The sequence below is a fragment of the Macaca thibetana genome, chromosome 11, assembly GCF_024542745.1.
Source record: "Macaca thibetana thibetana isolate TM-01 chromosome 11, ASM2454274v1, whole genome shotgun sequence".
NCBI classification, from domain to species: domain Eukaryota; kingdom Metazoa; phylum Chordata; class Mammalia; order Primates; family Cercopithecidae; genus Macaca; species Macaca thibetana.
In genome coordinates this window covers 100058797-100074492 of record NC_065588.1, presented here as the reverse complement: position 1 = coordinate 100074492, position 15696 = coordinate 100058797, and the positions used below count along the sequence as shown (strand labels likewise).

Sequence of the window (15696 nt, the reverse complement as noted above, 5' to 3'; positions counted from 1 at the left end):
CGTGGGGCAGATCCTTGGGTGCCCTGCAGGGGAGATACCCATCACTTTGAAGTGGTCCCCTAGGCTATCCAATGTGACTTTTATGAATGCCATATGGCTCGTATTTTAATTCATCCCAAACATACCTTCTAAATTTGGTAAAAATCTGTCTTGGTCTTTTCTGGATGCAGTAACAGATAAAGAGACATATAGATGGACACTAGGTTGCCCATGCTCAAAGGATTGTACTAAGTGCTCTGCAGGATACAAAAACAAAGAAGATAACTTCTGTCTTCAACCTCAAGCAACTTTTTGTTGTTGTTGTTGTTAGGTGGCAATATAAACCTATAATAAAAAATATAACACATGGAAGATTTAAAGCATAGTCTGGCTGGAGGGGATTGAATTGGGTTTTGGTTTTATCTTGGCCATGATCAGCTGTGTGACCTGAAGCAAGTCACAATGCCTGTGGCCCAAGTCTGTTCCTGGGCCCCATCTGTAAAATAAGGGTGTTGCGTTCTTTAAGGTCCTCAACAGAGTTAATATTCCATGCCTAAATGTGGAAGACCATGGTCAGTAGCAAGAGGATGTTCAAGGAAAATCTCTTGGAAGGGATCCTTTAGGAAGTGGAGGGCATAGATTGTCAGAGAAAGGGGGCAATTCTAGGTGGGAGAACTACGAGAACAAAGGTAGGAATAAATAAGATGTGAAAGGGGATTGAGAGCTGTCAAGAGGGGCTGTGAGGAAGCATCGGGACAGAGGAGGTGTGTGGAGTGGGAGATAAACAAGAAAAACAGGCAGTGATGGGAGAGTTGAGGCAGTGTGCTGATCTGAAGGAAATTCTCTCCTGTAGGGAAGTGGAGACTTAACACTGAGGAAGGCTTGGGGGCCAGTGATCCTCTAAATGGGCTTGTTCTATTTAGGAAATTGTTTTGGAAACTCTTGAAAATTATTTAGAGCTCATCAAAGCTGTCTAAAGTCTGTCCACAAATGTGCAGCGAGGAGTTCCCTGTCCATCTTATGGAATTTAACCCTAACCCTTACCCTTGTCACCTTCTAAGGTACTAAAGTAAATAGCACAGGTTGAGCATGCTTAATCCAAAAGCCCAAAATCTAAAACTTTTTGAGTGTTGACATGATGCAAAAAGGAAATGCTCACTGGAGCATTTCAGATTTTGGAGTTCTGGGATTAGGCATGGTCAACTGGTAAGCGTGATGCAGATATTCCAAAATCTAAAAAAATCAGAAATCTGAAACCCTTCTGGTCCCAAGTATTTTGGATAAGTGATACTCAACCTGTACTTTACTACTTGAAATTACATATTTATCTGTTCACTAGGGTTTCTTTTTTTTCATCTCTCTTTCTATAAAGAAGAGACATGATCTGTCTTCTCCACCATTGTATACCCTGCTCTTAGAACAGTGGGTGGCACTTAGCAGGTACTCAATAAACACTTGCCAAGTGAATGAATGTATGATGGAGGAAATGCCTCAGCTAATTCAGATTTACCCTCCCACTTTAGAAGTGCAGGTATTGATTATTAAGGTCATTTGAATGTTAATTACTTATATTCTTATCATTCATTTATTATAATATTTACTGCACCTATTAAGTGACAATCTCTATGTTAGTTCCTGGGAGTATAACAATGAATCAGACCCATAGAGACCAACGCTGCCTTCCCTGAGCTCACACTGGGGGAGAAGGCTGTCGACAACTTAAATACACAATTTAACTGCAATTGTGCAAAGCGTTACCATGGAGACAGCAGTTAGACAACTAAATGCACAATGGCTTAACTATAGTTGGGGAAAGTGCTATCATGGGAAAATACAAGTACTAACAGGTGACCTTGATCTGTCAGATGGAAGGACGTGGGTTGGGGATGCATCTCAGGAAGTGATGCTGAAATTGGATCTGCAGGATGAGAGGTGGCTCACTAGTAGTGGGAGAGAGGGAGGAGAAGAGTCATCTAGGCAGTAGGAACGGAATTTTCGAGGCTGGGGGGAGTTTTAAGGTCCCAGAGTGCAGAGAGCAATGTGGAGAAGGAGGTGCTTGAGGAGGATGTTAGAGAGATGCCGGGGGGTGGGTCGCAGGCCTCTCAGACCCAGTCAAAGATCTGGGGTGTTACCATAAGAGCAACTGAAAGCCAGTACAGGATTTTTGCAAAGTAGGTAAGTGTGAGGAACCTAGAGCCTTACCTCTAGCATAATCTTCACAAGAGCTTTCTAATATTATATTCTAAGATCATTTTGTGGATCCAGAATCCATGAAAGAGCACAAAGGACGTGTTTGTGACACACATTTTCTCTTCCTCTCTGAGGTGCATATTTTAACCTCTCAAACAGATTGTGAACTCCTGAGGGCAGAGGCCTTATCATGTATTCTTTGCGTCTTCAAAACATCAGAAACAGCCCTAGCTGTATGTAGATGGGTGCTTTGTCACTGTAGGTAGGCTGAGAAGTGGATAGGCAGGTTCTTTCTGGGTAATTTGTCTTGGGTTATCCAACGGAAATGATGGCTCTGCTCCAGGCTAACAGTATTGAAAGAACAACCCAATTGTGCTTTTATCTATGGAAAACAATGATCTTTAGTTGACTTTTCAGATTTCATTTTAGAGTTCAGATTAATGATAATTGCTAGCTTGAATGTCGAGACACCTTTCTTGATCTTTTATTATTTTACTTTTTTTTTTTTTGAGACAGTCCCTATCACATAGGCTCTGGAGTGCAGTGGCATGATCATAGTTCACTGTCATCTCAAACTTCTAGGCTCAAGTTATTCTCTGGTCTCAGCCTCCCAAGTAGCTAGGGCTGTAGGCATGCGCCACTATGCCTGACTATTTTTAAAACATTTTTTGTAGAAATGAGGTCTCGCTATGTGACCAGGCTGTATTATTACATTTGATCAACATGTATAACACAGTGTAATCTTCCAGGGGGTATGAAAATAGTGGGCTTCCAGCAATTTTTGATAATTAAGATTTTAATTATAAAATCACATTCTTATATATGAGATTACAGTAAGCACATATTAAAATGACAGATTTGTGAGAGGGTGACAAATCCAGTTTCAAGTACAAACATTAACCTAATAAGACTGTTAATTCTAGAGATTTTAGTAGGAACCCTAACTATAAAATGAAGATTTTTGTGATTAATGCTCTAAGCTGCCTCCAACACAGAGCAATCGTATTGCTCTCCTTTGATGAGTGTTTTACATTTGGCTATTGAGACACCATATAAGTGGGAGAAAAGGACAGAAATGTGGCTTTTTCATGTTCCATTATATCAAGCTGAGTGTTCTGTACTGAACTGTTTGTTTTGGATGAAGTGTGGTAGATGAACATTATGTTACTTCTCTCTGCCTGGGATTCTTTTTAAAAGAAATGCCAACCATCTTAGTCAAATTTAGAAGGAAGAAATTAAACAAAGGCTCTAGTGTCTAGTGGGTGACTCTCAGCCCCTCTGAGAGTCAGTGCCTTCTCTTTGTTTCATTTTTAAATTCCCTCTCAGTCTCTTCTCTTTGTTTCATTTTAAAATTCCCAGCTCAGCCAGAACCTCTTCAACTACAGCAGTTGGTCTCTTAATCCAAGTCAGATAAATGATACAGACAAACCTTACATTTTAATTTTAACTTAAATATAAATCCATTCTTTCTCCAGACTTTTAAATGTATAATTAAAATCTCTCTCTCTCTCTCTTTCTCTTTCTCTCTCTTTAATGGGTCCTCTGATTGGAATTAGATGTCATCTTCTCAAAATGCATCACCCTCCATTTCTAGTTTTGGTTTCTGAAGGGTGACAACAATTGTGATGCAGTCTGTGTGCAGTATCCTTCTAAGTTGCCACCTTTTTCTCCCTCAATCTTTTGTAGTTGTCTTGTCTGCTCATAATTTGGACTTATTTTTCTTAGCAGCTCAGGATATTGAGCCTTTCCCAAGAATTCAGTCTGGTTTTCAGAGAAAACAACTCCTTTTTCTCTCATACTCATATCTTATTAATCTGCATTGCAGTCTGTTAAATTACCTAATTAGATTGACATACTCAGTTGACTCTGGGGTATGCCAGAACCCAACTGTTGGGAACAGAAGTATGCCAGCAAAGTAGAGATGAGCCTGCTAGCTGCAGGCATTTAGTGTTACCTGGACATTGGGGAGTATGTTTTATAGAAGAAATGGAGAACCCTGGTTAATCCAGCAAGCCAGTTTGTGTGTGTTAACAGAACTTACTTTTCATTTGTGTAGGCTTAATCATCTTTAATAGTTTATATATGCGTAAACCCTATTGGCTGCAAAAAAAATGTCAAGTAGGCTTCATAAACTTAGAAAACTTTTAAACCTGGAAAGGGCTCTAAAGGTCACTGAACTAATTTTAAAGCTGAGGGAATAGCAGATGTAACACATGACCTGCCCCAGTACATTTGACCAGATAATTCTATGGATTAGATATTATAATCATCGAGGTTCACAAAGACCAGGCACAGCTAGTATGTTGACCTAAGACTTAGCATCCGTTTCTCTGACCCCAAGTCCCAAGCCCTTCCCACTGTTTGTGAGCTCTAGCAGTTTGTGGTCTCGTTGGGGTGACAAGCACATGAAGAGAAGTGCAATCCAATGTGTTATGTACTGTGACAGACACTGGAGAGGGCACAGGGACCCACAGAAAACAGGCAAGAAAGAAGACTTTCCAGAGACAGTGGCTTGGGCTGAGTTCTGACAGGTGCCTGGTGAAGAAGTTCATGAGGAGCATTTTAGGTAAGGAGGATCAGCATGAACAATGTCAAGGAATGGAGAACTTGGGTGGTTTGAAACTCTGGAATGGGGAGAGTTGGGGAATGATGCTGGAGGAATCAGCAAGGTTTACCAGGCTCAAGGGCTTGACAGGGCAGCTGCTGTAGGATTTCTAGCATTAAGGGGCATGAGTAAGTTTGTGTTTAGGATACAACAATCTTGTGACCAAATGGGGGATGGAATTGGTAAACTAAGAGGGGATGGTAGAAATGGAGAGAAAGTGTCAGATTTGAGACTTAGTAGGTAAATCCAACAGGCTCGGTGCTTGACTAGATGTGGGAGGTGAGAGAAAGCCAAAAGCATTTCCCAGTTTATGACTATATCGTAGGTCAGTGCACCTGGGTGCATGATGCTGTTGGCATTGCAAGAGAGGGAGCATAGTTTGGTAGGGTGGGGTGGGAGCCACAGTGAGCTAATTTGGGGCCTGTTGAGTTTGAATTTTCTATCCAAGTAGAGACATTCAGTAGGCAGTAGGACATATGAGTCTGGTGCTTAAGAGCTTGAAGACTGAGCCAGAGAAAACATTTGGGAGTCCTTAGTGTACACTTGCTGGCTCAACTCAGTAGAATGGTTGAAAGAAGCAAGAAGAATGTAGGACAAGACAATGGCCAGAGGTAGAACTTGGAAGAATGCCAGCATTTAAGGGATGAGAAGAGGAATGGGCTGTAGTAAAAGATGAAGAATGGCTCCAGAGGCAGGTCGAGAAGCAGTCAGATCATTGAAGCCAAGAGAGGAGAGTGTTGAGAACTGACCAGCAGATTGAGAACAGACCACTGTGTTTAGCAACACAGAGGTCACAGGTAATGTTCAATTTTGGTGGTAGAGTCAAAAGCCTGTTTAAGAGAGAACAATCTGTTCCCTCTGCTTAAAGTTGGGGCTTCTGCACAGGCCCATCTCCTTTAATTGGTGCTTTGGGTTCATGCAGAACTGGGGGAAGACAATAGAGGATGCTACTTGCCATCTGCAACCAGGTCCTTTTGAGCCAGACTAGGCCATGGTTTCAGTAGAGAGGGGTGGGGGAAAGGACTCCTTAACCTCTCTTATTGTTTTCTTTGTATCAGAAATTGAGGGCCCATGGAGACATCCAATAGCAACCTTTTACTTTTTTGGGACAATGACACACAGCTTTCTCCCTAACCTGTTTATAGATACACACATTTATGGAAAGAATAAGCAAACACTTCTAGGTTAAGTTTGCAGATTAAAAAAGGAAAAGAGAATGAGCAAACACACTTAGTTTCTCAAACTTGAGGATTTTGGACAAAGAAACTTTAGACACAGCCTAATTATCAAACAAAAAGAAACGTTCAACGAAGAGCCTTTAGACAGTGCCAAACCTTCCTTCCTCTTTGCAATTGCAGCCCATCTTCTAGAATGTAGACAGAGACTATGGGCTCTGATTGTCCTCACTTCTTAATCTCATTCACTCCTGGCACAGAATAACTCAGTGGATGCTGCCCAGTAATGAACTATCCCTCCCGGGGTGGTTCATCCACTGAGTTATTCATTCAGGGAAACTTCCTGTGACCTCTGTCAACACTGGAGAGATTTCACTGTCACCTGGAGACAACTGCCTGGACTGTTGCTGTCGGCCCAGGAAAAAGTAAACATCTCTCGCACTGGACTGGCATTGCAAAAATCCATTTGTTAGGTGACAGCAGGTATTATATGAAGCAAGAGGAACAGGACTTAATTTTAATTTCAGTAGAATAAAAATTAGGAAAAATTGTGCTTTAGGAGAGTACTTAATAGGATAGAGGACTATCTTTGGATGAAATATCTTGTTTTGTTTTTCTAAGGAAATAATAAATATTCCACCATCTTTTTAATGTTAAGCACTGAAAATAAAGTGGGGAGACTAGGAAAACTTACTACTTAAAATCTGAGAACAAATTAGTAAGAGTGTTCATGGGACCTTCCCCCCATCCCCACCCCCAATTCACATTCCACTGGAAATAAGATGGGTGTGGCTCTGTCCAGAAGTACAACATAGAAAAGGTAACTGATGCTTTTTTTCTAGATGTATTTTTATGGAAAATCTTCCCTGGAACCAACAAAACAGGAAGAATAGTGTTCTCTTTTCTCAATTCTAGAAGTTGTGGTCCTGGATCCTAGGGACCTGAGTTGGAATCCCAGTTCTGCTATTTTCTTGGCTTGTGGACATAACCTCTCTGAGTCTCAATTTTCTTACCAATCAAGAGGTTATAATATAGTCTACCTATAGGGTAATTGTGAAGATTTAATGATATAATGTATGCAAAACAGCCAATAGAGTACAAAATTAAATGTTAGGTTCCCTCCCCATCCAGGGCAAAGGTTTGAGGTGGGAAGAGGTTCAGTGACATCTCTCCAATTTAAATTCACCGATTCTGGTCTTTCCTCTTTTCTGGGTTGGGAGGACTGACTGGGTTGACCCAACTGCTACCAGCTCCAAGAAAAATGGGATAAACTGGGGGTGGGGATGAGGCAAGAATGTCTTTTCCCTGGCTTGCTTGCTGCCTGAGTCAGATTGCATCCAAGAAAGTTCTGAGGTCAAAGCTATAGGTCAGGTCTAGAATGGGTCACCAGGGAAAAGGGGCCTGAGGAGTTGTGTGTGGCCAAGAGGGAGGTGGGTAGCAAGGGCATGAAGTAGTGTATGCAAAGGGCACCAGAAACTTGTCTGCATGAAAATCTCAATCCCATAGCAAATCAGATTCTCTTCAGGGGACTTGGGCAGAATGAAGAGAGTCAGTCACACCTATGAATCTGGTTATTGGTGCCTAGAGTATCTCTGAGAATGGGTTCTGTGTTTGCCACCACGTGACACATCCAGTTTCTATTTTTCTCCACTTTTCCTTTTAAGGCCAATGCAACTTGGTCATCAAGAACAGGGTAATTCACAAATGTCTTCTGTTGAGCTAGACTGAGGCACCTGGGAACATCACAGGGAGTCGTGAAAATAGTTCAAAAAGAAGAAACATAGTCCCAGATCGCTAAGCAGAGACAGCAGCTGAAATTTCCTATAGAATTTCCAGAGAAAGCTGCAGGCATGTGAGATACAGGGTCTGATCCATGAAGCAAAGCCACAGAGAGAGAACATGTCTGCGAGCAGAAGCCACAGCTGATATTCAGGAGCACAATCCACAATGGGGAGGAGGCAGCCTAGTGTAGCAGTGCAGGGCATGGACTTCAGGATGAGGCTGACCCAGGACTGTTCTTCCATGAACTAGAATAAGTTCCTTAACCTCATCCAGCATGCTTATCTTTAAAAGACAAGTAAAATGAAACATGCACTAAAAATTCTCTGGAAGGACACATTAGAAACTAACGTCATTGGTTCCATTTTAGAAGACTGCACAGATGGGGACAGAGAAGGGAAAGACACTTTTCACTTTACAGATTGGTAAATTTTCATTTTTGAACCAGGTGGACAGGTGATGATAATCTATACCTTATATGCTTACACAGTCCTGACAGATGGTAATTATATATATTTGCTGTTATTGTTGTTAACACAGGAACAGGGACTGGGTCATCTGTCAGTGTTTTTAGCCTTTACATAGGCAGCAGTCTCTTTATCACATTTCTAAATCAGTGCCTTACACATACCAGCCTTACGTTATGTTTACAATCAATGGTGTAAGTCCAGCCCCTTAAGAGTAGTCTTGTAAATGGGTAAAATGAATAAATAAGTACCATCTCCAAGTTAGATTGTAAAATGGATTGTTTTTATTTTAACAAATTTTAGAGAATTCAATTTTATTATTATTATTATTGTGTTGAAGATGGAATCTCATTCTGTCGCCCAGGCTGGAGCGCAGTGGCACAATCTCAGCTCACTGCAACCTCCGCCTCCCAGATTCAAGCGATTCTCCTGCCTCAGCCTCCCAAGTAGTTGGGATTACAGGTGCATGCCACCACGCCCAGCTAATTTTTGTGTTTTTAGTAGAGACAGGGTTTTGCCATGTTGGCCAGGCTGGTCTTGAATTCCTGACCTCAAGTGATCTGCCCGCCTCAGCCTCCCAAAGTGCTGGGATTATAGGCGCGCGCCACTGCACCAGGTCGAGAATTCAATTCATTGACTGTGGCAGTTGGAAAACTTTTTTCTCAATTTTTTTATTTTGAAAAATTTCAAACCTTCAGAGAAATTTCAAGAATAGTATAGTGAAAGATCATATAACCTTCACCTATATTCATCAATTGTTTTTTTAAATTGTTATTATTATTTTGTATAGAGACAGAGTCTCCCTATGTTGCCCAGGCTGGTCTCAAACTGCTGGACTCAAGCAATCCTACCTCCTCAGCCTCCCAGAGGGCTGGGGTTACAGACATGAGCCACCCACCGCACCTGGCCCACCAGTTGTTAATATTTTGCCACATCTGTGTTCTTTCATATACAGGCACAGACACATACATACATGTATTTTTTTCTGAACCATTTGAAAGTTAGTTGCAAACATGACACTTTTATGTCTAAATACCATACTTCAGCATATGTCTTCTGAGTACAAGGACATTCCCCCATATAACCACAATAATCAAACCCAGGAAATTTAACTATTGCCTAAGACTATTATCTAACTATAGTTCATATTCAAATCTCCCCAAGTATCTAGTAATGTCCTCTATAGCTGTTAACTTATTGATGATCTTGCATTGCATTTGTCTCTTTTAGTCTAGATTTAAGTACCTTTGTTTTGTCATTATGACATTGACTATTTTGAAGAGTTGAAGTCAGGTTCCACCCTCCCATCCCTATCCCAATGTCCTTCAATTTGTATCTGTCTGATTCTTTCTTTCTTTCTATTTTTTTGAGACAAGGTCTTACTCTGTTGTCCAGGCTGGAATGCAGTGGCACAGTCTTGGCTCACTGCAACTTCTGCCTCCTGGTCTCAAGCGATCCTCCCACCTGTCTCCCAAGTAGCTAGGACTATAGTCATGCGCTACCATGCTCAGCTAATTTTTGTATTTTTTGTAGAGATGGAGTTTTGCCATGTTGCCCAGGTTGGTCTTGAACTCCTGGGCTCCAGTAGTCTACATGTCTCAGCCTTCCAAAGTGAATGGATTACTGGCATGAGCCACTGCGTCCAGCCTGATTGTTTCTTTATGATTAGACTCAGGTTAAATATTTTTGGCAGAATATTACAAATAAGTCATGTTCCAATGCCACTTTTTATAAATGTTTGTTATCCTTCTCTTTTAAATGTGTGAAGCCAGCAGTAATAAAAAGTCTAATATTCTTATTTTCAAATATCTAGCAGGTCAGTTATTGGCAAGTGACTCTTGTCATCACGTCATGATTGAGGCAGTAGGCTATTTGTACAGATCACTTGATTTAAGGGTGATCCACCTGGGATCTTCTCATTCATCAATCCATGGAATCCTGCAGTGAGTTTCTATTTCATGTTCCAAACAGAAATATGCTTCTGGTTATTCATGTTATATATATGACCTCTTGACAACTTTTGATCTTTTGCAGCCTTCTGAGAGAAATTGAGTGGATCCGGAGCCGGAGATGTTGGCCTCAAGGTATGAGCCAGCAACATTCTGAGGGTTCTAGGAACGGCTTCTCATTATGGGAGCACTTGCTTAAATTAAACTATCACAGTGCTCAGAGTTCTAATACAGTGAGCTCTGCAATGTGCATGAATGCAGATAAATTACACAGGGCTAGAAGAATGGACTTGGCACCTCAGACAATTTCAGATAAATCAAAATGTGCTGCTGGAAAAGGGAAAAAGAAACCCATTATTTGCATATCTGCTGAGGAAAAGATACAACGGAAGACACAAAATCATGCTGAAATATGGAATGGCTCAGGAAAGGAAGCATCAAACAAAAAGAAAGATTATTCCTCTAACATTTTATCTTTGGGTAAAATGAATGGTTTAATAAAGCTTTCAAGGCAAAGAATTTTGTTAGCTAAAAGTGAGAGTGGAGAAGGCGAAATCACCGCCAATTACCACCATTCCCTGCCACGGCCTCTTAGCACAAAAAACCCTTGGGAATATGAGCTCATATCAGAAAAGTGGCTTTTTCATAGCCCAGATTATATTTCGATACCTCAGAAGTCTTTTTTGCAGAGAAGATTTCACACTGAAACAAAACTGTTGAAGACCTCAGATGATATTAATAAAGAATAAAAATGTATCATGGGCTTTTTGGCATCTGTTGTTTCCACTTGTCTTTAATTAGAACTCTTTTATTGGATATTTTCTTCTAAAATACACAGGATGATAATAACCAAGGTCTGGAAATATGATTATTTAGGCACTTAAACATTGTAACTCATTTTACTTAAGGAGAACAATTTTTAGGTGATTCACATTTCTATGGTAGGTAGAGCAATTTGATCTCATAGTGTTCCATATCCAAAAGTATACAGAAGCAATGTTATTAAAATTCTAATTGTATTATTTTTGCATTGCTATAGTTTATTTTGAATTTGTGAATTAATTTTCCACATGAACAAAATTTACAATTGCTATCACCAACTCTTTTTATGATACACGAAGTAAAAAATATATAATTTGGCATGTAACTAAAATCATAAAGTGAATTTAAAGTACCAGAGCTCGTATATTTGATATCATATCTGTTTTAAACATTTTATTGTCTCATTTTATCAGTGATTCGTAAAACATTAACCATTAGCTGTTAAGGATTACTTATTGGCTACTTTCTTCCCTATCACCCGCCTAAATCCTACATACTATATGTTAGGAAGCCAAATGGAAGAATGGGTTCAGTTGTGTGGTTTTAGGAAAGTTATCTCATCTTTCTTGGCCTCGGTTTCATTACTGTCAGCCCTCTGTGTCTGCAGGTTTGCATTCGTGGATTCAATCAACCATGGATAAAAATATTAGAAAAAAAAATCAACAATGAAAAGTAATACAAATAGAAAATGCAGTATCACAACTATTTACAGAGCATTTACATTGTATTAGGTATGAAAAGTAATTGAGGCCTGGTGCATTGGCTTGCACCTGTAATCCCAGCACTTTGGGAAGCCAAGGTGGGCGGATTGCTTGAGTCCAGGAGTTTGAGACCAGCCTAGGCAACATGGTGAGACCCTATCTCTACGAAAAAATACAAAAATTAGCTGGTTGTGGTGGTTCACGCCTGTAATGTCAGCTACTCAGGAGGCTGAGGTGGGAGGATTGCTTAAGCACAGAAGGTCGAGGCTGCAGTGCACTGCGATCATACCACTGCACTCCAGCCTGGCTGACAGAGAAAGACTCTGTTTTTTTTTTTTAAAAAAGTAATCAAGATGGTTTAAAATATATAGAAGTATGTGTGTATGCAAATACTAGCCATTTTATATAAAGGACTTGAGCATCGCCTATTTTGTTACGTATGTATGGGGCAGGTGTTCTGGAACCAATTCCCGGCAGGTACAGAGGGATGACTATATTGTAAAACTGGAGAAATTATGAAGTCTGCTTTTCAGGATTACTGAGAGGATTGCATGAGATACTGCACACAGCAAGCCTTCAATAAATGGTGGTTTAACCCAGATGCCACCTTTTTCCATGAAACACCTCCAGACCCCTCCATCCCACAACTGGAGCATACACTAATGCCTTGGGTTATTTGTCTTAAACTGTGCTCCACCCATTTCACACAAGCCAGTATGGTCTCCTTGGCAGAGTGCCAGCCTTGACGCCTATTCCGCCTACTCCACCTGCACAGCTTGGGAAGTCCTTGCCTTCCAGCGATTTTCAGTAGGGTTCTGGCTGGGCCACATTAGTCTTTCCTGCAGAAGCTGTGTCTGACTCAGTCCACACAGAATTGCCCCCAGACAAGGAAGTTACTGTTCATTTGGCTTTAGTGGAACCACAGGCACAGGACGGGCGCAGCCTAGCAGGTGTAAGAGAAGACCTGTACACCGAGCCGTTAGCGTGGGCAGGGGCATGAGCTGGGTGACCGTGTTCCGAGGAGCTCTGTTGCCAGGCGGAAATCTAGGGTGGGGCATTGGCCTTCCAGGCTGTGTAATGGTAGTGCCCTTCAAATTTACTGAGGTATCAAGGGGCTGGGAATCTCCAGCCGACATCAGCCCACGAGTGGAGCCTCGGCCCAGCTACCCACTCACAGGTCCTGGATAAATATAAGCTGGGGATCCGGGACGTCCCAGAGGGGCCCCACGATCCAGGGGAGGTCCAGACTGCCATTAATTAGACTGCCAGAGGCCATTAATGCGGAGAGAGGTCACTTTCTGGGGCCAGGGCCAGGGCAGCTGGGGTGGGAGGGGCGCTGTCTGTGCGGCCAGAGCTGGGGGTCAGACCCAGAAGGCAGGGGGAAGGTGCGGCGGAGCTGGGCGGGCGGCGCCGGGGTCGTACCTCATCATTCCATCCCAAGTGGCCTGCGCGCCACCACACGGCCACCCTCGCGCCACTCTGAAATTGACCTCAGCAGGCTGGGCGTGAGGCCCTCGGCCCCGCCCCTCCCCACCCACTCCCCGACAGACCCCGCCCCCATCCGGCCCCGCCCCCTCCCCCGCCCACTTCCCGCCCCACAGCGGCTGGGGGGCGGGCCTGCGCCGCCACGTGTTCCGACGCAGGAGCTGCCCGCCTGCAGGGCAGAGCGCGGGTAGATCTTGGGCCGGGCGGCAGCAGTCGCAGAGCGGCGCGGTGGCGGTGGCGGCGGCGGCGGCAGCGGCGGTGGCGTCGGCAGCAGGAAGTAGGCAGCAGGCAGGACCATGGCAGCGGCGGCGGTGGTGGCCCGCGGGGCCGGAGCGAGGGCGGCGACAGCAGCGACTCTGCGGGGTGGCTGCGGGACCGCGGCTCGGGGGCGGCCGTGTGTGGGCCCCGCCCGGCCCTTGTGCGCCGCACCGGGGACCGCCCCGGACATGAAGCGCTACCTGTGGGAGCGCTACCGGGAGGCGAAGAGAAGCACTGAAGGTGAGTAAGGTGGCGACCCCGCCAGGGCGTCCGGGGCCCCTCCTGCGCGCTCAGCTGGGAAGCGGGCGCCCTGGGACCCGGTCCAGCCTAGCTGCGGACCTCCAGGGCCTCCAGTCGCGAACCCCGGTGCCCACACCCTCAGCCGCAGGCAGCATCGCCCCTGCGAAGCGACTCGGGGAAACGCGGAAAAATGCACTCTAGAAACTTCACAACTCGCGCCTTTCCCCTGCCGGGAAAGCTGTTGTATATATTCTTAGGATTTTTAGCCCGAAATCTGCATCTAAGGGGCTTTGGGCTGCGCGGAGCTGGAGTTCCGCACATCTCCCTTGGGAGTCGGCCACTCCCACGCACCGTTAGGTGTTGTTATTCATCAGTAGTAATAATAGTAACAGCCGACTCGGGCTGGCGCAGACATGCCCAGGAGCGGGGCTGCTGAGCAGGTGGCCGATCCCGAGGCTGGTCTGTTTTCCTTTTGGTGGGGGTGGTGGTGGGGTTGGAGAGGAGATGAGCTGAGCTGTGCGGTGTTTGAAAGAGGAGAGGTCCAGGTGGGGAAGGTTCTGGATTATCCATTAACCTCGGTGAGGTGGGGATTCTAAGGCCTTGAATGGGAACTTCATGGCCAGGTGTGCATAAAATGAGCTTGACTCAGTTGTTACTACTAATGAACTAATGAATACTAGTGCCAGGCACGTGGATTATCTCTAAATTGTTCCAGTAGTCTACGAAGGAGGTTCCACATCCTCATTCTATAGATGGGAAAGGCGAGATTCAGGTTTAAGTGACCTGGCCAAGGTGACGCCTGAATTTAGGGTCTGTCTCAGCTCCTGACCCACTGTCCTGTTTCTTGTGCTCCGCTGACCATTTGGAAACCAATAATCCATTGTCGCTGTTGCTTCCAAGGAGGATTCAGAATCGAAGTTTGTATACTGGTTACTTCTTATTGTGGAGGTGGCACATAGAGATAGGGAGAGATTATTGGGTGAACAAGAACGTTTTATAGAATCAGATTTTCCATTTTTTGGCCAGAAGTCAGTTTAATGAAAAAAGCTAATTAGTAATTTTCAGAGGGGACGTAAAATGACTAGCAATGCAGAATTCTGTGAAATGGTGGCTTATTGACTTCGTTTCCCTTTGCCAAGAGTTAATTTTGCTTTGGCTTTTGAAGCTGTTGTGTGGTGTAGTGGAAAGAAGACTGGCTTTGGAGACATTGGGAATTTTGCAGGTCTTAAGCGATGAAAAAAATATAGAAGATTATCTAGCCCAGCTTTTGTGCAGGCAAGTTTTTTTTAACTTGCAATTCTTATTGAGATAATTGTATATTTACATGCAATTTAAGAATTAATACAGGGGCCAGGTGTGAGCTCACGCCTGTAATCCCAGCACTTTGGGAGGCTGAAGCAGGCAGATCTCTTGAGCACAGGACCAACCTGGGCAACAAAGGAAAACACAGTCTCTACAAAAAATGCAAAATTTAGGAAGGCGTGGTGACTCACACCTGTAGTCCCAGCTACTTGGGAGGCTGAGTTGGGGAGGACTGCTTGAGCCTGGAAGGTTGAGACTGCAGTGAGTTGAGATTGCAACACTGCACTCCAGCCTGGGTGGCAGAGCCAAACCCTGTGTAAATAATAAACAGAAAAGGACTAATGGAGGGAGATCCAGCATACACTTTATCCAGTTTCTCCCAGTGGTAACATTTTGCAAAACAGTAATACATTATCACAACAGTATATATTGATACAGGCCACAGATCAGAGTGTCCTCATTTTATTTATACTTGTGTGTGTGCACATGCATGAGAGCACGAATGTATTTCTGTACAGTTTTCTCACATGTAGGTTCATATATCCACCACCAATCAAGGGACTGAACAGTTCATCATAAGGATTCCCTCATTCTGTCTTTATAGCCCCACCCACCTCCCCCCATCATGCTCTCCCTTGTCCGCAATCCCTGGAGCACTATTCTCCATTTCTAAAATGTTGTCATTTCAAAAATGTTATACTGATGGAGTCGTACACAATGTAACCTTTTGGAGTTGTTTTTTTC

The 15696-nt window shown here is 43.6% G+C and overlaps 3 protein-coding genes across 3 annotated transcripts in view; 2 read left to right on the top strand and 1 right to left on the bottom strand.

Moving 5' to 3' along the window:
* LOC126930894 (putative tetratricopeptide repeat protein 41) overlaps window positions 1-10899 on the top strand; it is a 73427-nt gene extending 62528 nt beyond the window's left edge. Inside the window, exons 14-15 of the mRNA XM_050748451.1 lie at window positions 10009-10138; window positions 10230-10899. Coding sequence (XP_050604408.1) covers window positions 10009-10138; window positions 10230-10893 — 794 coding nt within the window. The 3' untranslated portion in view covers window positions 10894-10899. The remainder of the gene's footprint in view (window positions 1-10008; window positions 10139-10229) is intronic.
* HSP90B1 (heat shock protein 90 beta family member 1) overlaps window positions 1-15696 on the bottom strand; it is a 188839-nt gene that overhangs the window by 92581 nt on the left and 80562 nt on the right. The gene's annotated exons all lie outside the window — the stretch shown is intronic.
* NT5DC3 (5'-nucleotidase domain containing 3) overlaps window positions 13427-15696 on the top strand; it is a 63176-nt gene continuing 60906 nt past the window's right edge. Inside the window, exon 1 of the mRNA XM_050748477.1 lies at window positions 13427-13650. Coding sequence (XP_050604434.1) covers window positions 13449-13650 — 202 coding nt within the window. The 5' untranslated portion in view covers window positions 13427-13448. The remainder of the gene's footprint in view (window positions 13651-15696) is intronic.